Source organism: Thamnophis sirtalis, unplaced genomic scaffold (genome assembly GCF_051295495.1).
Source record: "Thamnophis sirtalis isolate CommonGarterSnake01/CBP01778 unplaced genomic scaffold, rThaSir2_p1.2 scaffold_5, whole genome shotgun sequence".
In the NCBI taxonomy this organism is placed as follows: Eukaryota; Metazoa; Chordata; class Lepidosauria; order Squamata; family Natricidae; genus Thamnophis; species Thamnophis sirtalis.
The window spans coordinates 63,871,167-63,894,654 of record NW_028261385.1 but is presented as its reverse complement, the minus strand read 5'-3'; the positions used below and the strand labels follow the sequence as shown (position 1 = coordinate 63,894,654).

General features: G+C 38.1%; 1 protein-coding gene across 4 annotated transcripts in view; it reads left to right on the top strand.

The window, feature by feature from the left end:
• The window catches only part of AOPEP (aminopeptidase O (putative)), a 213,891-nt gene that overhangs the window by 96,895 nt on the left and 93,508 nt on the right, over positions 1-23,488 (top strand). For all 4 annotated transcript variants that reach the window (XR_015696708.1, XM_087715919.1, XM_087715918.1 and 1 more), the window contains exons 11-12: positions 5,544-5,604; positions 22,772-22,834. Coding sequence is in view for 3 of the 4 variants with exons in the window: in XM_087715919.1 (XP_087572045.1) it covers positions 5,544-5,604; positions 22,772-22,834 (124 nt within the window). In the remaining variant the exon portion in view is untranslated. The remainder of the gene's footprint in view (positions 1-5,543; positions 5,605-22,771; positions 22,835-23,488) is intronic.

The window sequence follows — 23,488 nt, the reverse complement described above, 5'->3', positions numbered from 1 at the left end:
TTACTTTGTATAAAAGAAAATTTTTATGGCTTGGTTTTTGTATAGTAAATTGCAGTGTGTAAACACATTGTGCTCAATTATGGTATCTGTTTTCTTGGTGAAAATAATTTGTTTCAGTCAGTTGTACTTAGAATCTCTGTATAAACTTAACACTCTTTCTCTTTTCTAAATTTTATCAATTAAAATTTTACTAAAACTAGGAGGTTTATGGCTGCTTCAGAATACGCCAAGAATATTTTAATTTCCAGTAAAAGTAGTGGATTTCTTTTTCCTTCAGAAAGAAAGGCAAGATTTCAGTTCTATTTATTTTATGGCCAGACATATAGTATGCTGCCAGAATTATGAATAATGAGAAGATAAAATGTGGTGCCAAAAATAATAGATCATATTTATATAAAGTATGTTCTCATCTATACTTAATGTCTGGCAATTATGTTTTTTCCACTAATTACAGTATAAGTTTTAATTCTTAACACAAAGTTAAGAAAAGAATTGAGCTTTGTATTTGTAAAATGAAATGTGTTAATATTTCTTTGACCTGAAAGAAGTTTAGACGTTGTTCTATTACTTCTCCTCATCATAAAAATACTTGTTTTATCACACAAGAGTTTTCTTTTGATATCAAATGATACCTTAGAAGCATTTTAAGTTATGATGGAGGTGTCTCTTGATTAAATGAAACACAAAATGCTCCTTATGCAAGCATAAGCAACATTTTTGGGATTCGACCAACATATCTATTCACTTGCTCTAACATTATAGCTTTGAAATGTGTTTTTTTATGCCAGCCATTCCCAATTCTTATTTTAAGCAGTCATTTGTGAGCATTTTGAAACATTTCACAGTAGAAATATGAACTTTTGCCAAACTTTTTTTCCAAAATACGTAGTTTAACATTGTGTTTCCCAGCAATAGTTTTCTATTTTGTACTAGTGTAACGTCTAGTCCACAATAATACTTTTATATTGTGAGAACCTTTAATGTGGAAACACATAAATTGTATGTCTTTATTTGACATGAATATTCTAATATTGATTTATATATCTAGAGTTTGAAAATATTGTGTAACAAATATTTTTCTATTATTCCTAAAAAGATCAAATTGGTTTTTTTCAAATAAAAAAATTAAAGGAAGAAATAAATTAAACTGTTGTCCCTAACCCTACAGATTCTTGGAACTGATAAAGGCATTGGCTTATATTTGTTATGCAGGTAAATATAAACCTTCAGGACATAATAATGTAGGGTTAAAAGGTTTTAAAAGTAATCACATGAAAACTATCCAGTCTAAATCTGAAACAATGGAGATCTGAGACGATGGGGTCTGGTTAATTTTTAAATGGCCATTTGTCCGATCTTTCTGAGAGTTAATATGCCTTAAGTAAGTGGTCAAATGCTGCACAGCTGAACACAAGGAGGCTGTAAAAGTTACAATCTGGGAAACAGAGAAAGGGGAATTGGTAATGTTTAGAGAATGTCAGCCCTTATTTAAATTACTGAGAAAATTTGTATTCTTCGTCCAGTCCAAATGAAATGTTACTTTAAGGAAGTTGTACAATACCAGAAAGGACCATTTCATCTGAATGGAAAATTCCAAGGCTGCGGTCTCAGAAGGCAGACTAATTCTCCAATTTAATCAGGGCAGACTTGGAAAAGTGAATGTAACTGAAGATCACCCAAATGGATGAGACAATGAGAAATGGCAACCAAAATGAATAGAACGGCCTGAAACATGATGAAAAAGAAATCAAATAGACAACAGATAATATTAGTTCCTCAGCTTAGGGTTGGGGGTTGCTGTGAACCTTTTAAGCAGCACAATTTTAATGGCATGAGATAGCATTTAATTCATAATCACATCTGCTTTCCATAATAAACATATCGGACTTGAGCCTAAATTTCTAAGTGCCATTGTTTTGATCCTGATTTTAAAAGACAGTTTTCAAGTTATATGCCTGTTGTGTACAATAGCCTTAAAAATCGATATGCTGTGAAACTAGCTCAGAGGGAGCTAGTCCAAAATTTGCTATGAATAGCAGTAACATAACACTCATTCCATAACAAAGTAATGAAGCGATCCTACTTTATAAATTATGTAGTTGTTATCCTACTAATTTTATTGAAATACCTTAATTCCTGGATCTCAGCATAAATTTGGGCAATGCTCTGTATTAATGGTGCAGGATATTGCTCCTAGGAGCAGCATTTGGCTTTCAGTAATGGCTGCTACATTCTGATAAAGAGGATAGGCCCAGAGAAAGAATGAGCAAGACCAGGACTAAAACAAAATGCAATGTATTTGAATGAAAAATATAAATTAAATTAAAGGTAGTTACTTACATCTGATCAGTAGGATTATTCTCCATGAATTACATTTTCTTGTTGTTACATTAAAAAAATGCATCTTTTGGAAATGGTTAGGTCAGTGGTTCAGATTACAGATAATTCTTGATTTACAATCATTCATTTAGTGACTGTTCAAAGCTAGAAAGGCAAAAAAGTGACTTGTTTTTCACACTTACGACCACTGCAGCATCCCCATGATCAAAATTCAGACACTTGGTAACTGGCTTATATTTATGACTGTTGCAGTGTCCCATGATCGTGTGTTCACCTTTTGCAACCTTCTAACAAGCAGAGTCAATGGGGAAGCCAGATTCACTTAACAACTATGGCAAGAAAGATAATAAAATGGAGCAAAATTCATTTAACAATAGTTTTACTGAGGATCAGAAATTTGGGGTCCACTATGGTCAGAGGTTGAGGACTATCTGTATACACCTCTGTTGTCATGTACTTTCATTTATATAATAATTATATAATAATTCTTATATACCGGTAATAATTCATCACTAAATGAACAAATGTTGAATTCTGTTTACAGTGGAAATACTGTACTTATTATCTTTCAAGATGGAAATAGAAGCCTGTATTATCTATGTAGTGTATGCAGTTCTGTTTTGGGCTTTAAAGTATATTAGGCAGCCCATGACCCATTGGGTCATCATCTCAGAGTTATTTCTTTGTCTAAACAAAGAAACAAAATGACCTAAGTGGGCAAAAAAGCAGTGGGAACAGGAGTAAATACCTGCCAGCTTCCCCATTGATTTCTCTTATAGGAAGTTGGCAGAGAGTTCTGAAAATGGTGACCATTGACTGCGGCTGGCTGTAGTAGTACTGTGGCATAACTTTGACAAATTTCAATCCCACAGGATTTATGGGTCCTGGATTTTGAATGCATTCTGTAGCCCATTTCAAGTTTATTGGCTAAAAAAATTATATTGTCCTAAATGCTCTGTTTTACCCAATTGAAGGGTACGAACAAACAAACATAATACAGTAGTTTTATTAGCATATAGATTAGGGTGAGTGCAATGATATATCATCCTATCACATTACTAAATGATTAAATATTGCTTAAATCTATTTTGATAATTTTCAACCAATTACAATGACATATCCTATCTAAGTATGCAGAGTCAGGTTAGTAGATTAGATTATTTCGTAAAGAATGATGCTTTGCTGGCAAAATTTTACGAAAGTTTAACTATTTCTCCAAAGTATTGTCCTCTTGTTGCATCAGACTAATGGAAAAAATAAGTGTGTGGGAAAATGCTGAATTTGTAAACAAATTTTAGAGCCCACCTGCTTTGTCTTAAAAATAAAAGGGAGGGGATTTGGATCAACTCATCGCAGTCATGGGAATCAATGGCTATTAGTTTTGATGGTGGTGTATTTGCTAGTTAACAAGTGGATTCCTTGTGCAGTTGGTTGTTGAGAACAGACTGCTGGACTGAAAGAGGCAGGGATCAGATCCCACTGAGTACTGCTTTTATTGTTAAGTTTGACATTCACCAAATGCCTTTTGATTTTAGCTTGCCATTATCTAAACTAAAATTTATGGGGAGTTTAAGGTGCTTGGTCTGCTGAACCATATTTTAAAAAGATACACGGTTGAGTTGCTTTATATTTTTATTTTTGTAGGTTCACTGCTTTGTCTTGGTCCCTGTAATTATGTAAAGTTTTGTCTTGTTTCATTTTATTTCATTTTATTTGTATACTGCCCAGTCCTAAAAGTTCTGAGTGGCTGACAAAAACCAAATATCATTAAAAAAAAAAGAATCCTTCAAAAACAATCAATAAAGCTATTTTTAATAAAGCAAATATATCAGTGGTGGGTTTCAAATTTTTTTAGAACCTCTTCTGTAGTTGTGGACTGCTTTGTGGGAGTGGCTTGCTGGCCATGTGCCCGGATGGGAGTGGCTTGCCAGCCATGTGACTGGGTGGGAGTGGCTTATCAGCCATGTGATTGGGTGGGCATGGCCAACTTGTAAAATGTGGTGAAACTCACTTAACAACACTCTTGCTTAGCAACCAAAATATTGACTCAGAAACTCTGGCATTTGAAGCACCAAGTCTTAAAGCCGTCAAGTTACAAGACCCTTGCACCCCTAACCCTTTAAGAAAAAAACCCAGGGGTGTTCAAACTTGACAGCTTTAAGACTTGTGGACTTCAACTCCCAGAATTCCTCCTCTCGCTCTTCATCTGATGATGTGCGGATGGGCGGGGGGAGGGAGCTTGAACCGGTTCTAAACAGCACTGTAGATTTGTGGTACCTCTTCTATAGAAGTGGTTAGAACTGGCAGAAACCCACCCCGAAATACATATTAAAATTATAGAGAAAATGTAGGAAATCATGCTCGGTTCACCTCTTCAATTACAGCTTGTTCTCCTCCAGTGTTAGAAGAACAGCTATGCCTTTGGTGCTCTCTTTGAACTCAGAAAGAAAGAATGCCAATTTATATATAGTAATGTATTTATAGATGAACATATATGAATGTATGTAGGAGCAGCATATGAAAATTCGTATTAGGGAATTTTAAATAACTGGAATTTTCCATTCAATATCTGCTTCAGTAGGAAAGTATGAAGAAATTACAAACATGTAAAAATTAATAAGCTCTTAAGAGTAAATGCAACTAATCTGTTTTTTATCGTGTGTGTCTGTGTGTAAGGGAAGATAGATGTGTGTCTCACACACAGAGACACACTCCCAAGCACTTCTTAGGTTATGATGGCAACTGGGGCTGGATTTACTATCGCTAAGCAACAGAGCATGACATGGTCATACTAAGTGACATCAAGTGACCAATTTGCTAAGCAACAAAAATTCTGACATCTGTTGTTAAGCAAGGACCACATAGGTTGTTAAAAGAGGACCTCACATAACTTTTAACTTTCTCCTGGCTTTTCCATTGACTTGTTTTGTGGGATTCTGGCTGGATTGTCAGAAATCACAATGATTTGTCTGTGGAGTATTGCAACAGACCAAATTACAAGGACCCATTGTAAGTACCTTTCATTTAGTGCTGTCATAATTTTGAATAGCTGCTGGACAAATGGTCATAATCCAAGGATTGCACACACACACACACACACACACACACACACAGAGAGAGAGAGAGAGAGAGAGAGAGAGAGAGAGAGAGAGAGAGAGAGAGAGAGAGAATCTTTATGATTATTATTTTTATTTCTTTGGAAGGTATGGTCTGACGATTGAAAACATTTTCCAGAAGTGGCTTGACTGCTCAGGAATACCTAAGGTAAATGGAAATGTATTTTTTAATAGAATCCTGTGAATGAATCTGCTGAACATGTTGTTCAAATTATTTTTCCTTCTATAATAGATACTGTACGGCATGAATAAAATCTAAGTTTTAATGATATCCAGTTTATGTTTTTATAAAATACACATATGAGAATCAACTTTTATCAATTGCAGGTTCCATTTCCTATTTCCCTCAAAGAGATGTTACCAAAGGGGAAAAAAATCTCTTAAACCTTACTTTATTACAAAGGATACTGTTCATTGGAAATTGTATTATTAAGGAATTTTACTGACACTTCACATTTTTTAAATGGAAGTTTGTTTCTTGCATTATTGTGGATGAAGAAAAACACTGCCTTAAATTACTTTTATTTATCAACCTTTTAATGTTGAGTTGGACTGATTTAAAATGTTTCACACCTGTTGCAGTTATGCTAGGAACAGAATGTTTTCTGAAAAAGAAAAGAGGGAAAATTAAATATTTATTTAATTTCTAAAGGAGTGATATCCTTCACAGAGGAATACAAAATGATATCAATCCAGGATAAACAGTGGCAGTAAAGAAACCATCCTCCCAGTAACATATATAGCAATTGCACATTCTGTCTATGATTCAAATATTTAATTGCTGTGTCCAGTTGTCTGGAAATGCTAGAGACAACAAGTACATTTAAAAACACATCATTATCCTTCAGATATCCTTCTGCAGATTGCATACATATTCTCCAGACATCCAAAATTTGATCTCCCTGGAATGTTGACCTTCAATCTCTGTAATGGCCAGTCTATTTGGCTAGCCCAGGCAAAATTGGCAGAAACCAAGTATAGATTAATCCAGCAGTGAGTCATAGAACCAGTTTTCCATTCCCTATCTTATAAATCTGAAGGAGCAAATGTTTTTATCTATCCATTTCAGTTATTTTCCTGTCATGCCCACTCAGAGCAGTTCAGATAAATGGAATACAACACTGTTGTGCTCAAAACTGTCAGGATAGGAGAGGCCATGAAATATTCTTCAAATTCCTTGTGAAGGGTTTTTCAGGAAATTGGGCTTTATAAAAGAATGTGCCCTCCCCATAGCTACAACCCCATAGCTTTTGACTGGAACGTAGTTAAATGTTTCCAGTGTGTTTCATTATATATGTATTCTGAAAAAAGGACATTTGTGTAGAGACAAAAGATTGTAGGAGAGCATTTTCTTGAAACTTGTTGAGTCTGGGTTAAATGAGGTCAATTGCCCCGTGCTGTTGATTTTGCTGTTTATCAGTTCAGGATGTACAGCAGCTTAAGAAGTGACTCACCACAGGACTGGAGAGTTTTTCACCTTCTACTAAGTTAATAATGATTTAACGTCAGCAACTCCAGGCTGAGTTTAAATGACACTACGACTTTAGAAACAGCTGATTTTAGACAACGAAAGAACCTATTAAGAAATTACTAAGTAATAATGTGCCGATGTCTATCTTTGTGTAAAAATAGGCATCCAAATTTTCGCTATTGTTCCTGTCTATTTTTAAACATTTCAAGACCAATGACATCTATGATTTGTTTGAACTATAATTCTCTATTGTTGAACAAAGCTTTCCATGGTCAAGATACATTTTTCTTTAGTCATCTGTTTAGTATAACCCCACCCAAGATAATGAATAAGGTAAAACTATGCACAAACTCTGGGCTTACTTAACACATCGAACACATAACACAGTTATTTAAACAAGTAATAATCAATCATATTCTATAATAATTTGTACACTTCACTAAATCAAATATTTTGGTTGGTCTATTCTTTTGCCTGCATTTGCTGTAGTTTTATAACGTACCAGTACAGAGTGTTTTTGCTTGTTCCTTTCCTATAAGCATATGTTGAGCTCCATTGTTTCCTACCTTCCCTTGTTATTATACCCATGATCCAAAATGCCACCTTCTCCTTCTTCTCCTTCTCCTCCTCCTCCTCCTCTTCTTCCTCTTCTTTCTCCTCCTCCTCCTCCTCCTCCTCTTCCTCTTCCTCCTCCTCCTCCTCCTCCTCCTCCTCTTCTTCTTCTTCTTCATCATCATCATCTTCTTCTTCTTCTTCTTCATAACTTTAGCCTCTTCCAATTTTTTTTCTGAATCTATCTATAACCTCCAGTGCAATAATGCCAGAGTTACCTGAGGTAAGATGGGTTGCAATTCTAAATTTTACAAATAAATAAATATTTTTGTAATGAAATATACAGAAAAGCAGCAGCGAAGACCCTTGTAGTTTAAATATGTCACTTCTTCGCAACATTAATCCCCTTCACATTACTTGCTATTGATCCAAGTTGAAAAATTTAAATCTGATTAGCTTCAGATTTACTTTCTTAATTAGCCATCTTAAAATGCTCTAACATCAGCTTTTGTTGCCTGCCCCCCCCCCCTCTCTCATAGCAGAATAGTTGTAGTGTATTAATACAACTCTGAAGAAAAATTGCAGCAAACAGGCAGAAGGAGATCTTAGAGAAGAGTGGGAAGCAGTGGTGGGATTCATTTTTTTTTACTACAGGTTCTCTGGGTGTGGCTTAGTGGGTGTGGTAGGGGAAGGATACTGTAAAATCTCTATTACCTCCCCACTCCAGGGGAAGGTTATTGCAAAATCCCCATTCCCTCCAGCTCAGCTGGGACTTGGAGGCAGAAAATAGATGGGGGCAGGGCCAGTCGGAAGTGGTATTTAGCGGTTCTCCGAACTACTCAAAATTTCCACTACCGGTTCTCCAGAACTGGTCAGAACCTGCTGAATACCACCTCTGGTGGGAAGGGAAGCAAAATAGAGAAGTGAGATGTGTCATATAATAAAGAAATTGAAATTGCAACTTACTCTCAAGTCCTTTTGTAAGAATACAACAATAGTAATTTAAATAATGAAAGGGAGGTAATCTAAGACTTTCATTCTGTCGTATTTGAAGGTTAGAGATCACTTGGAGAATGTCCTGGAATATAACCTTGAATAAATATAGTAAAGAGAGATATTTGTTCAGTTAATCCAATCCATTTAGGGCCAATCATAAAACATTTTCTTTTCCTTCTTGAACTATAGTAATAGAGCTCCAAAAAATAAAGCGCTTTGGGGTATCCAGATATTTGTGAATATCTCTTAGGAAAATCGAAGCAGTCAGGAACATGCCCCTTTCCCAGAACAAGTTAAATATTGTTTGTGAATTTTCACTTTGCAGAAACATTTTCAGATGATCCAGATGCTTGGCAGGACTTGATTTAAATCTTCTTAAATTTCAATCTTCTATTTTTTTGACTTTTTATTGATTCTTATCTTTGATAAATAAAGTTTCCTATTTAGAATATTTTTGGTCATCATGCCAAAGTGTCAGTAGTTACTTTCAAAGTGATTAGCACTATTATTATAAAATATAACAAAATCAGGTTAAGTAAACTTCACATTTAAACATTTTTTTTATCATAGCTACAGTGTTTAAATGAAAATGCATTTCCAGATTATTCACTCTCAGTGAACTCTGCTAGTTAGACTGAGATTTTTCAGCTCCATGTTCAATTACATTTGAAATAAATGAAAAACAAGCAAATGGCATCCATCCAGATATAATAACAAAATGTTTTTCCTAAGAGATATTCACAAAAGGTTTTGTGCTTTCATTATCTATACAGTAAGCTGTAGTAACTGATTACCAATCTTCACAGCAAATGTCTAATTTGGTTTAGGCTGGCTTTGGAACGTTTCAGTATGATTGGGAAAATTGACTTCAGCCGTAATTGGAGACAATAGGCTACATATTATTATTTTCTAATTACGCTATTATAAACCAACCTTACAGATTTTAGAGAATGTATTCATAAATAAAAAAATCTATTTATTTATTTATAAGTTTACTGATGAATGCTTGATATTTATAGGGGGGCATTTTTAGTATTTGGATTTGTTCCCAGCATTTATTTTCTTTACTTCATCCTCTAGCATAAACAAATTCAGACTTTATTTCTGAAAGTGATTGTCAGCTGTAGAGTAGTACCGATCTTTCTAGATTATTTATATTTCTTCTGTTTCTTTTGCTCCTATTTTAATATCATTTATCTTGATGAAGAATATACCTTAATGAGGAAAGTGAAAGTAATGCAAGTTTAAGGAGATGCCTCTATTTCTGCAGGTCAGGTACAGTGTTTAAAAATTGGTGGTACAGCTCTTTCACCTAGCAAGAATATGTTACAACCCCTCATTTGGAAACTACTTCCAATTTTTTTCTGCTCCATTGAAGCTTTACAGTTTGCCTATTCAACTCCTATCAGGTCTGGTGTTGATAGCTGCTCTCAAGAGAAAGTTACCGTAATTCTGAAGCTTGATGTATCACTGACCTGTAACTAATGTTGGCATTTCCAGACATACTGTAGGTTAATGAATGAGCGTTTAATGTGAATTTATACAGAGAGTTTTAAAACTAGCACCATATAGCCAAAAATCTAGTTTTAAAAAGTTGGGGGTTCCTTAGAAACTCAGGAATAGTTACACAATATTGATAGTGGAAGCAGCTTTATACAGTATACAAGGACCTGAAATATGAAAATAGGAAAGAATCCATGAAAATAGCTCATAAGAAATTGTTTGCAGAGCTATAACAAAGCTGAAATATTCTTTGTGTCTTGTCTTTTCCCCGTTAATCACACTGCTGAGCATAAAAGCTAAGTTATGCACAGAATGGTTGGATTTGCCCCTAGTAGAAAGGAAGTATGTTTGGTATCTCCAGAACAATAAGAGTTTGCTGCCTGGCTGGTCAATGCTGGATCAAATTCACATTCCCAAGTTCCTACTCTTCCACCTACATATTCAAAGGTCTGGAAGCCCAGAAGAGGGAGGAAAGGTCTTTCTTAAATAGGGATGTGATCTTTTCTAATAAAGCTAACCCTGCATAGTACAAGCCTATTTTAATTTGTGCCTTGCAAAAAAATCCTAAGAAAAGCAAAAAAGATTAGCTACGAATTAAATCTTGTCTTGATGACAACACCCTCCCCACCCCACACACACACTTTTGGCCATCCAAAACAACATGAGAAGGAAAGAAAGAAATATGTAGTCCTATAATACTTTCCCTTTTGAAATTTGTTACCTGAGGTCCAAATTTGATTGGAATATCTTCCCTGGTCTCTGTATGCAGTAATAAACAAGCAAAATGCTGTAGACGCAACTTCCAACCATTCAGCTGTTTACTTGGTGGCTGATATAGTGTGTAGATGTAGAAGCAGGGGTGGGTTGCTGGGGGTTCGCAGGGGTTTGGGAGAACCTCTAGCTAAGATCCTGTGCAGTTTAGAGAACCCCCAAATTCCACTCTTGGCTGATCCCGCCCACCCCACCCTGCCCCTCCCAGAAGTCCCCACAGGGCCTGTTTTGGATGCAGGTAAGTGAAGGGCGCACATGGAGGCTTAGGGAAGGCAAAAAACGTGCCTACCAGAAGTCCAGGAAGGCTGGAAATGGGCCCATTTCTGGCCTCCCCAGGCTCTGGAAGCCAGAAATGGCCCCGTTTCCAGCCTTCAGAGCCTAGGGAGGCTGTTTTTGCCCTCCTGGAGGCTCAAGGAAAGTCTCCAGAGCCCAAGGAAAGCAGAAATGCCCCCCCCCCCCCACTGTGGTGCAGGAAGCCGAGTAGGCCATGCCCACCGAGCAACTGGGAAGAGAACCCCTTGCTAAAATTTTTGAAGCCCACCTACCCATGTGTAGAAGTAACTCTGAAGAAAAATTGTAATCAGCTTTGGCTTCCAGTACCTATTCTCAGTACCCTGAGAGGGAAGAAGAGACATCCCGTAATTCAAGCAGCACATCTTTGCATGGTAATGGATTGCCTGTCTATCTCAGAGAAACTTTTGCTATATCAATTTACTAAAAGTCTTTGTACTCCACGCCTTTCTAGCTCTTTGCCTTGGTTTTCATTTTCCCAAGCCTACTGGCATGCCAATAAAGGAGGGCAGCTGAGTTCACTTCAAGCGGTGCAATTTCCCAGAGGCTGAGTGCTGACTGTTTTTCAGCATTGGAAGACCTCCTTGTGGGACTGAAGCGGAGACAGTTTTGGTACAATAGATATATAAAGATGCCAACCAATGGCAGGCTTTTATTGATTCTGGAAATACTGTAAGCACATACGACTTAACTATTTCAGGAGGAAAACCCTCACTTTTTAAAAAGCTTACTGGCTTCTACGGTTCTGACTTGGATCAGTTGTAAAACATAAAAACACATTTAGGTTTTTATGCTAGAAATATTTAACAGTTGTAAGAGAAGATGGTTATATTGCATCCATTTAGACTTTGATTAAAATCTTGCTTTAATTAGAAGGATTTTACAATTTCCACAGTAATTGCTAAACATAGTTCCAATTTGGAATTTTCTCTTTCTCTCTCTTTCTCTCCCTCCCTCCCTCTCCCTCTCCCTCCCTTCCTTTCCCTCCCCCCTCCCTCCCATGTTATTTTATCCTATCTACCTGGAAATGTGCGGAAGTCTTGAGCTGTGAGGAAGTGTTAGAATGGTTTATGACCATATTTAAATCATATTCACATTACTTTCTAACCAAAAGGCATGCACAAAGAATATAAGACAATAAAAACCCTCAGCATCTCTGCTCTAAAGTTCAATGACTCTTTTTGCTTATGCAAGATTGCAACTTAGAAATGCATTAATAAGTGATTGCACTTTTTCAAATTGCTGGTTCGTATAACCCTATATGAGCTAATGCCTTTTTTTCTAAATCTCAGGGAAGCATTCAGTTTACTCCATTATAAATGAAGAACGGGAAGAAAAGGGGCAATACAATTCATTGGGAACTGGCAGATCCTAATGCATTCAATTTCTTCCCTCATTGGAAAGAAATTGAAGTGCACTCAGAACTATTAGATTGACAGGTTGGCCACTAAATTTTGGGGGTAGGGTGAGAGGTCCATAGTAACTATAGCACAAGCCTTGGCGGTGGTGGGTTCATGATCAGTGCCTAGTGCCATGGGTTACAAACATCATACCTGCATACCAACAGTTGGCAGATGCTACTAAAGACCCCACTTGAGATCATGGGAAAACCATTGCCAGTTAAAATAAGCACATTTTTGGCTAGATAAATGAGTAGCTTGCTCATTACAAGATGGATTCATATACTGTACAGATAGTCATTGACGTACAGCAGTTCCATCAAAGTTACAAAAGCACTGAAAAAAGTGACATAGGACCGGTTTTCACACTTATGACTGCTGCAGCATCCCATGGTCCTGTGATCAAAATTCAGCCGCTTGGCAACTGACTCATACTTATGACCATTGCAGTATCCCAGGTCATATGATCCCATTTTGAGACCTCCTGACAATAGGGAGCAATAGGAAAGCAAGATTCACTTACCAGCTTAGCAACTACAGTGATCCACTTAACAAATGTGGCAAAAAAGTTCTAAAATGGGACAAAATTCACTTAGTGAATTTGTCACGTAGCAACATAAATTTTGGGCTCAATTGTATTATCCTTTTCCAAAACTAGGCCTACAGCTGGCCTACATATTTCTTCATGAAAAACTAGAGCAGTCCAGTACATTTTTATATTTATGAGTGTATATCAACATACGTAAGTGCTCTCTCATCTATCAACTGACCATAGTGAAGCTATTTAGCTTTAACATGATTATTGCATGATGCACTTTCAGATAACATTCTAAATTGCAATTATCACGAAAGGAAGATCTATGAGTAAGAATAGCAGGAATTTTGCTCATTGGGGCTTTCTCGGTAAAATAGTTTTGAATGCAGTTCCTACAATTAGGTTAATCACAATTAGGTAGATCACAGAAGGAAGTAGTAATTAAAACATGCAAACGTAGCAAATAAATACACAAAGAATTAATAATGTTCAAAACTTGCTTTGGGAAGCAAGGGGGCTTATGAATCAAACATCTGTCAGAATAAAAATGGATTCAGAGAGAAAAATAATAGAACTAACCTTTCTTTATAGAAAGTGGAAGAACTTGTGGGCAACCAGTGAGAAGCCTCCTAGATTCCAACAGAAGACATAAAAGAGCTTCTCTGAGGGATCTTAAATTTGAGTATATGGATGAGAATGGTTTCCAAATATCCTGGTCTCTTATCAAAATAGATTTATGTAAGTCGTAGGGATAACTATTAATTCTTAGCCAATGGAACAGTTGATAGAAGGGGATCATATGTTTCTTTTAAACCAGGGCCCATATGCAGGCACTGGTAGTCCTTGACTTACGACCAAAAATTTGAGGCAAAAATTTCCATTGCTAAGCAAGACCGTTGTTGAGATGTGGCCCATTTTGCGACCTTTTGTGCCACACTTGTTAAGTGAGTCACTGCAGTTGTTAATGACATGGTTGTTCAGTGAATCTGGATTCTCCATTGGCTTTGCTTGACAGCAGGTTGCAAAAGGTGATCATTATAACCCTGGGACACTGAAACTGTCATAAATACATGATGCCAGTTGCCAAGCATCTGAATTTTGATTGCGTAATGCTGCAACAGTCATATAGTATGAAAATGGTCATGAGTCACTTTTTTCAGTGCTGTTGTAATTTTGAACAGTCACTAAAGGAATTGGTTGTAAGTCAAGGACTGCCTATAATGTACAGATATGTTTGGTCAAAGCAACTAGGTGTATTGCCATTGGTGGGAAATGGCCTAGGACCATGATAGCGAACCTATGGAATGGTTGCCATAGGTGGCATGCAGAGCCCTCCCTGCGGGCACGTGAGCTGTTGCGCCTCCCGCTGGCCAGCTAGTTTTTGGGTCTCTGCCACACATGCACAGACGGTGGGAAGAGTGCAAGGCATTGCATGTGCATTTGTGGGGGCAGGGGGAGTGCGGGGGTGGGGTCACACATGCACGTGCTGTGGTGGAGAGCACATAGGGGGAGTCACACGCACATATGCAGGGGCGCACGGTGCATATATTGCATTATGGGTAGGCACCAGTGGTGGGTTTCTAACGGTTCAGACTAGTTCAGTTGAACTGATAGTGGTCTTTTTTTTCAGTTCTGCGCATGTACAGAAGAATTTTAATTGCACTGCACATTCTCATGCAGCATGCATCAAGCACATGCACATATCGTGCACACAAGTGAACTGGCAGTAGTGCCTGTCAGAACCCACCCCTGGTGAGCAGGTGCGCTTTCAGCACACAAGGACAAAAAAGTTAGCCATCACTGGCCTAGGATCTTAGTGTACTTTCAAAGATGGAGGAATTGCTTCTCCCCTTGTCCCTTGCAATTGCTCCTTCTATCTCAGCTCTCTTCTGAAACAATAAACATTAATGTCTTTAAACATGCAGACTGCTGATTTGAATACCACCATTCTTTCGCATTCCCTATAGCTTGTAGCATTCTCTTGAAATATACTAGAGAAAATAAAAGATTGCATACATATTTGTCTAAGCTTATTTTAACCTGATAAAAATATCAGTAGAATCAGTTTGTTGAAAAGGTTAAGGCGTCAGGCTAGAAACCAGAAGATTGAATACTACAGGTGGTCCTTGACTTACAACAGTTCATTTAATGACCGTTCAAAGTTACAATGGCACTGAAAAAGTGACTTATGATCAATTTTCACACTTACGACCTTTGTAGCATCCCCATGCTCATGTGATCAAAATTCAGATGCTTGGCAACTGGTTCATACTTATGACCGTTGCAGTGTCTTGGGGGTCATGTGACCAGGTTTTGTGACTTTCTGACCTGCAAAGTCAATGGGGAAGCCATATTCATTTAATAATAGTGATGCTAACTTAACAAATGCAATGATTCACTTAACAACTGTGGCAAGAAAAAAAAATAGTAAAATGGGACAAATTCACTTAACAGATGTTTCACTTAGCAACATAAATTTTGGGCTTAATTGTGCATGTGCGACAGAGACCCATAAACTAGCTGGCCAGCTAGTGGGGTGACCTTGGGCAAGGTCACTATCTTTTAGCCCTAGGATGGAGGAAACGGCAAACTACGTCCAAAAATGTTGCCAAGAAAACCAGAGGGACTTGTCTAGGCAGTTACCAAAAATCAACATTGACCTGAAGGCACCAGGACAAAACAAATAAAACTTCCCTCAGCTTTTATCTTTGATAGCTTTTGATAGGAATGCTCATATTTAAAGCATTACCAATAATTAATGTCATGGTGGGGGGGTTTTTAAGATAAATTTTTGAAAAGGAAAGAGAAAAGTCAGCCATTTCTTTACTGGGTGTGGTTGTCCGATTTTGAACAGGTAAACAAGCGACAGTAGTCCTGCATTTTATTAAAAGGGAAGAATGTATACATATGACATGTAGTTCTGCTCTGAATCAGACTCTACCCAGCTATTGAATAAAGCTGAGAATTTTTCAGGCATGTAGTATGAAAAGCTCGAATTTCATTTAAATAGGGTTAGACATTTTGTTTGGCTTGGTGGTGGATAAAACTTTTTAATGTTTTGGTATGCTCCAGCTACTCAGAGGCCCAGCTGTTTGGATCTTTACTAGAACTGCTCTATTGAATATGCTTAAAACTGTTTTTGGGTGGTCATTGAGACATGCTAAAAAGAATTGTGTGTGAGCTATATAAGAATTCCAAAAATAACTGATTATGTTTAAAGATTCATGCGTGCCGTGTGAAAGTATTTTACATTATGCTACAGTCTTAGAATTCAGAGCATAAGAAAATAGAAGCAAAATCCCAACATTTTTACATTATACCCTAGTGCGTTTCATGATAAAAACTAATTAGAACATGAAGAGACTTGTAAGTTCTGAATCATATTTTTGTCTTGTATGTGCTATTAATCACATTTCCATTGGATTCTAAACCTTAAGTCTGAATATCTTTCTAGGATGCCAAGATATTTTGTGTGAGGACATATTCACTACTAGCACCCTTTTTTTATGTTCAATCGTGCCTGTTTCTTTGAAGCTGCCTGGACAAGTCCCTGCAGTTTTCTTGGCAAGGTTTTTCAAAAGGGGTTTGCCATGGCCTCCTTTCTAAGGCTGTAAAAAACTGACTAGCTCAAAGTTACCCAACTGCTATGTACCAAAGGGCCAGAATTAGAACTCATGGTCTCCAGTTTCCAGTCTGAAGCCTTAACCTCTGTACCAAACTGGCTTTTTAGTTGTAAACTAAAGCAATCTCTCTCCCACTCCTTCCCTCTCTCTCTCTGGCTTTTAAGAGAAGCTGAATGGGTTGGAAATGACAATCATATTCCATGTAAACTCTCACACTCAGAATGCTCATCAATGATTCCTCATCCATTTGTAGACCGTTATACTATAGCTGCCATGTGCAATGTAATATATTGATCTTATATATATATCAATACAGTATTGTCATTAATGACTTGGTTGAAGAAGCGGGGGGTATACTTTTCTTATTTGCAGATGACACAAAATTGAATGACATATCAGTATCTAGAAGGAAGAAATACGATTCTGAATGTCCTTGATAGATTAAAGAAATGAGCTGAATGTAAACATATGAAATCTAACACTGATAAGTTCAGAGTTTTTATTTTGGAAACAAAAATCAAAGGCAGAGAGATAAAAGATAGTGGATACCTGGCTTGGGAATGCTGTTTGTAAAAAAAATTTTTGCAATAGTAATTAATGACAAGCTGAATATGCATCGAAAGTGACAAATGCAGTTTTCTTCTGTGTAAACAAACATAATTTTTAAATCTCAAGTATCACATTTTAAGAAAGCTTCAGAAAATTGCAACAGGTCTAGGGAAGACACGAAGATTGATTAGAAAACTAAAATCTAAAAAGATAAAAGGAGACAAGTATATTTAATCTTGATCAAAGCCTTGAGGGAGGAAGTGATAGTATTCTTGATCTCACTTACCAAAGGTAATTGGCCCACGAATTCTGTTGCATGATGTCATTAGATGGGACCACATTGACTTTCAGTGGCAATTCTGGCAGCCCAGTCAATAGCATCCAACAAGCAGTCAGTGGGGAAGCTGGCAGAAGGCTGCAAATGGTGATCACGTGACCGGGAATGCTGCATTTATGTGGGGTTTACCTACAATGCAGCATTCCTGGTCACGTGATCACCATTTACAACCTTCTGCCAGCCTCCTCAGAGACTTCGCTTGTCGGAGGCTAGCAGTGAAGGTCATGAATGGCAATACTGTGAATTGCAAGGCTGCAATTTCAAGCCAGAGTGCCCAAATCATGATCATGTGACCATTACAGGGATCCTGTAAATCTGCAGCTACGAAGACCCGTCCTAAGTACCCCTCATTCAGTGCTGTCGTAACTTTGCATGGTTGCTGAGCTAGTTGACATTAAGCAAGGACTATTTGCATCTGCAATGATGTCACAAAGAAGACTAACATCTGATCTCTTTCATTCCAGAGTGCAGGATACAGAGAAATAATTTCTCTGTATCCTGATACAGGAAAGAAGATTCTGATTGAACGTAACATAATTTCAAAAGGGAAACAAGTTGCCCAGAGAGACATTAGCATAGAAGAGCAGCTATCACACAGCTCTCTCTCTCTCTTTATATCTATCTATCTATCTATCTATCTATCTTTCTTTCTTTCTTTCTTTCTTTCTACGTATCTCTCTCTCACATAAGACGTTGCACTTGCTTCATTCTGTGAGGTTAAATTGATTTGGTGAAGGAATATTAATCTGTATGTTCAGCATTTAACATTAGCATACTGTGGTTGAAAACTGCTTGCACTTCATATATATTCTAAATATTTACACATTTTAATGAGCATATTGTATCTGTAGCACACCCTTAACATGCTATATAAACATTTATACATAGATCTGTTTTCTTAGTTAGGTGTCATTTTCAAATCAGCATTTGAACCTAACAGCCAATTGATAGTCATTGAGACACCATGAATTCTTGTTTAATTTCTCTGTTGACTTTCGTTATCTGGTAGCCATAAATTTTACCACCATCTGGTGATATTTTTGAAAAGCTTTGCATCATAACAGTAATATAAAAGTTCTTTCTATTACACTTTATTTGTGGGTATACATTTATACATGAAATGAGAATATATTAGCCTGTAAGAACTTGTTTAATACAGCGGCAAATTGGGCCTTGCACAGTCTATTTTCTCTTTCTAGATTAAAATTCTTTTGAATCATGAAGGTTATAGAGTAACTCTGGGCTAGTAATTACTATTCAACTTAATCTACCTCAAAGAACATCATATGGAGACCACACAGAAGTTCATTCAATCACTACTAATTGTGATAGCTGCAGATGATGCAAGAAAATGTTCTATTAGTGAAGTTGTAAGGCTCTATTGTGAAGTTTTCAGGCATCTTTTATCACAGGTGTTGTATTGATCCATCACAGGTGTTGTATTGATCCATCAAGTCTCTATATATTCTTATATCCTAAATTAGTGGTGGAAGACTGATATGAAATACAACAATTGCTTTTCTTATTCTTATTTGTTAGATTTTTACCCTCCTTCCCTTTAAGAGCTCGAAGTACTATAGATTTCATGTCCAAACATAACTTGGCAAAAGTTCTATAAAATAGATTGGGCTGAAAGTAAAAAAAAAAAAAAACAGTTCAAAGTTACACAGCAAATATTATTAGCGGGCATTTAAACCTAGATCTCCTGTTCCCAAGTTCTAAAGTTTACTGCATCATAGTAATTTATATAAAAATAATCAAGTCTAGGTCATATGAATGGATAGCACTATTTCATGAACTTTATAGATAATGTAATACAATATTATTCATTGTATTTTTATATTTCTGACCCCAGCAATTACTGTCAGCACTTTACATCATAAAAATATAAAACATGACTTTCAAAAAACACTAAATGAAGATAGAGACAAATCTACCATAATATAATAGATACAATCTCTGTGGAGATTCTCAGTCTTCCAGGCTCTTCTTACTCAAGGAAAGAACTTTGTCAAGTTGCTTTTTGAAAAAGCACTTTTGAGACAATTGTGAAGATTCAGTTCCTAAGACTTTCTGGAAGAGGTTTGCTTTTAGTAACTTTTGATGTGCAAACATTGAAGGTGCTAGTCTAATTTCCATAAGATGGAAACTACAATTGATCAGCACTGCTTGGGACCCCCTATCCCATCATCTCATATATTTGGAGGAACCATTAAAAGAGGCTGGTGACATATAATCATTTTATACACATGAATGCATGTATATTATTTTATATTATGCAAAAGAGTGCATCAATTGCAGAAAGTTGTCTCTTGGAGTAAATGTACATATAGTCTAAACAGATGCCTCCTTTGTGTTAACAAATATTTTCCTAAATAATGTTTGCCAATGGAAGTGCTGAATAATTCAAAGTAGCAGTTTTCATAGACGTTTACAGATGGATTAGCCCAAATGTAAAAAAATCTAGAAGTTTTTTTGCCCGTCATAATATCTCTTTTAAAATATTTTGCTTTGAATAATATATTTCATGGCAATATTGCTTCTATTTAAAGCAAAGAGTTTGAGCTTGGCTTTGATCTAAAGCTTTTGATCTTGAAAGAAGGTTATTGTGGTAGTAAAAATAGGGGCAGGCCAATGTCTTTTTTAAAAACCAAAAGCAATAAAGCTAAAGTGATGGTCAAGATTTAGTGAGCTCACTCGGCACACATTTATGTTTTGACATCTGTTCGTAAATGGCATCTAATTTCATGTAGGAGAAAATCTGCTCTGATCTAAATCTAAAAACTTAGAAACTTTTTTCCCCAGAATGTATAGGTACATCAGTCAAATTTTTGTGAGAGCATGAGTTTATGCATATACTTATGTCAGAAAACATTATGCTAAATATAATTATCTTGGAGGATTGATTGATTCTTTCTTTGCTTCCTTTTTTTACAATTATAGAATCAAGCTGCTTCAGTAATATAGTAGCACTTTTTCTGAATAATGCTGAAAGTTCACAACATAAGTCTTTTTATATAACTTAGTAGTCAGAAAAGGTGCTGCCATATTTGTCCCAAAGGTTTTCCCAAAAGACAAGTGGGCTTTCTTGGTTGTGGCTGGTTTTTTTTTGGGGGGGGGGGGAGTTCTGAAGAAGCTTCAGATATTTCCATCTGTAAATATCTACGAAAACTGCTACTTTCATCCAAGAAGCTTCTTCAGTTTTGTGATTTAGTATGTGCTACCAGATTTGTGATTTTTTTTTTTTGGCCTCCATAGATTAACATGGCTCCTTTCCCACAAAAGTGTTAATTGTTTTAACGTGTTCTAAAAGTCAATTTTAATCTCCTAGTGCCTGTACATTTTCATATCAGTAGACAAATTTTTGGGAATGATATTTCAATAAGTTGGGTGGGATTTACTCTCAAGTAAACAAATGGGGGGGGGATAGAGTAGCGTCTTTAAAGCAAAGCTTAGGCTTTGCCAAGCTGCAACTTAATGGAGGAATCAACTGTGGAATGGCCATGACTAATAGAAATGGCAAGAGTCCAGTAGCAAAAAGCAAAACTTAATGCTTGCTTTTAAGATGCACTTCAGAGTCTCCACGGAATTCATCTGATATGGTTTTGAATTCCACAGAGGTCAAGGAACTATTGGGAAAAGAAAGTTTTAAATTCTTCCTTGCCTTTTAATATGCTCAGCTAGAATGCTTGCTTATTGAATGCTCCAGCTTGGAATAAAAGGGAGGGCAGGCGGATGCTGGAGAAAGGACATTTCTGGTGTAAAATTGAATTTTGTCCCGACTCCGGCTACTACCTCGTTTTACTTTTTTGCCCCTTTAAAAATCCGTTCATGATTTGATTCATCTGCAACTTGAGGAGAAAAAAAAGCCTATTACCATTATTTTAGTGTCAATTCAGCTCATACGTTTCCATTGGCAATATTGACTCTAGCGCTGTATTAAATTGCAGAATTTTAGGGCAGAAATCCGGGGGGAAAAACCCTTTTTTTAGCTAAATGCAAACGACCTTTATCTCCGCTGCCCTCTCTTAAGCCCCTTCCAGTTTCCCCTAATTCTTAAGGAATGCCCGTGTGTGACTGTGGAAAGGGTACCCTCGCTCCTTGTTAGTAAGAGCCCCCCTAACCAAGCAACATAGTCTAAAAAAACCACCCTCATTTTCATTGCCTTCATTCAAGTCCGGAGAAACCCGCTCTCCAAATTAAAAGATAAGGCAAGTGAAGGAAATCTCAGCCGCGGAATTCAAGCCGTGGACGAGCCGGGATCAGCGATCTAGGGATTCCCCACAGTCGGCCTAGGCGATGTTGACCACTCGATCCCCCTTCCATCCAGCTGCCTTGCGTCCAAGCGAGAACTGACAGCCCTGGACGCCGCCGTTCGCGCGGAAACGTCAGCCGGGGGTGGAGGGGCAGGCAAGGTTTTTTTGGGGAAGGGTGGGGGGAAGCGGCGGTTGCCTGTTGCTCGGAGCGCTCGACTTCAAACGGAGCCTTTTACGCAAGGCAAGTTGAACGGGGCGTAGCAGGAGACAGGCAGACGCTCCGCGATTGAAACGGTGACGTTCGCCGCCGAGAGCCGCTCCCCACCCCTCCGAGGTTACCTTTCGGGGATGGGGGAGGCGGTGGCGCGAACAAAGCCGACCGGGCTGGAGTATCCCCTTAAGGCAGGCTCCTCCTCCTCCTCTGCCCCCCTCTCCCTTTGATTTCGGAGGCTGGACCACGAGGGCGGGGGGGGGAGAGGAAGGGGTCCCCCCTGTTCCCTTAGGTGTTTTTGCTGCCTTAGGAGATCCCCGCGTCTTCCGCGGCAGAGCGAAGAAAAGCCCGAGGAAGCCGCGATCTTGCAGCCTGTTGCGCGGTGCGGGTGCTGGTGCTGGTGCAGGGAACCGTCTCTTGCGACCGGACCCCTTCGCTGGTGCCGCTGCCGGGGCCGCCCTATCCAGGGTAAACACAAACAGCCCGACCCTCGTGTGCTGCGGGAGCAGCCGGCGGCCGTTGTAAGGCAGTGGCGGCGGGCAGGCTTTTTTTTTTTTTTTTTTTGAACGGGTGTGTGTGTGTCGGAGCGCCGCCGGGGCAGAGCGATTCCCTCGCCCAGGCGCCCGAGCTCGGGCTGAGCGGTGGGGAAAGTTTTGTTCAGGTCGCAGCCGATCTTGGACCTTTGGGAGGTGCTGGATCTTGGGGGGTCTCGGAGGCCGGGGGGCCACGATCGGGGCTCTCTCTCTTTCTCTCTCTCTCTTTCTGCGGTCCAGATCGCCTCGAATAAACTTGCGCTTTTATTTTGTCTTCCCCCATGTAGCCTTTGCTGGAAGAGAGCCGCGTTTGGCAAGAAGGTCGACTAGCCCAGCAAGCGAAAGAAGAGGTAAAAGAGGCGTTTTTCTTTGGGAGTTGGTAGTTTTATATCGTGGATTATTATTATTACTATTATTATTATTATTATTATTACTACTACTGCTGCTGCTGCTGCTGCTGCTGCTACTACTACTACTACTACTACTACTACTACTACTACTACTATGTGGTTAATCTTTGGTGAGATTTACAGCCTTTGGGGCTGGTTGGTAGCTCAACAGCTCAAGTCCTAACCAAGGACCTAGGAACTGTTGGATGATGATGATGATGATGATGATGATGATGATGATGATGATGATTTCCTCCGATTCTGGCTTGCACCTCTGTCCGCCTCCTCCCTCCGCCCTCCAATCCTGAGATATTGCTATATCTGCGAGGAATGACATGAATAAGCTGCCTTTTCATGTTATTTTGACCCCTTAATCCCACCCTATTTAGAGGGGCGAAGAAGGAGCCGCCGATATTTATTCTTTTTAAAATGCTTCTCTCCTTGAAGATGTTATTTGAAGAAATCGCATCTTTCCCTCTCCACCTCCACCATCATCACTTTTCGCCCGTTCCTGTTCTGTAACAATTCCACAAATGTTTTTGGTACAGCTGAGGGTTCTTTTATCCTACAGAGATGTCTGCTGGGCTACTCTAGATTATAACAGCAGGCAGAAAT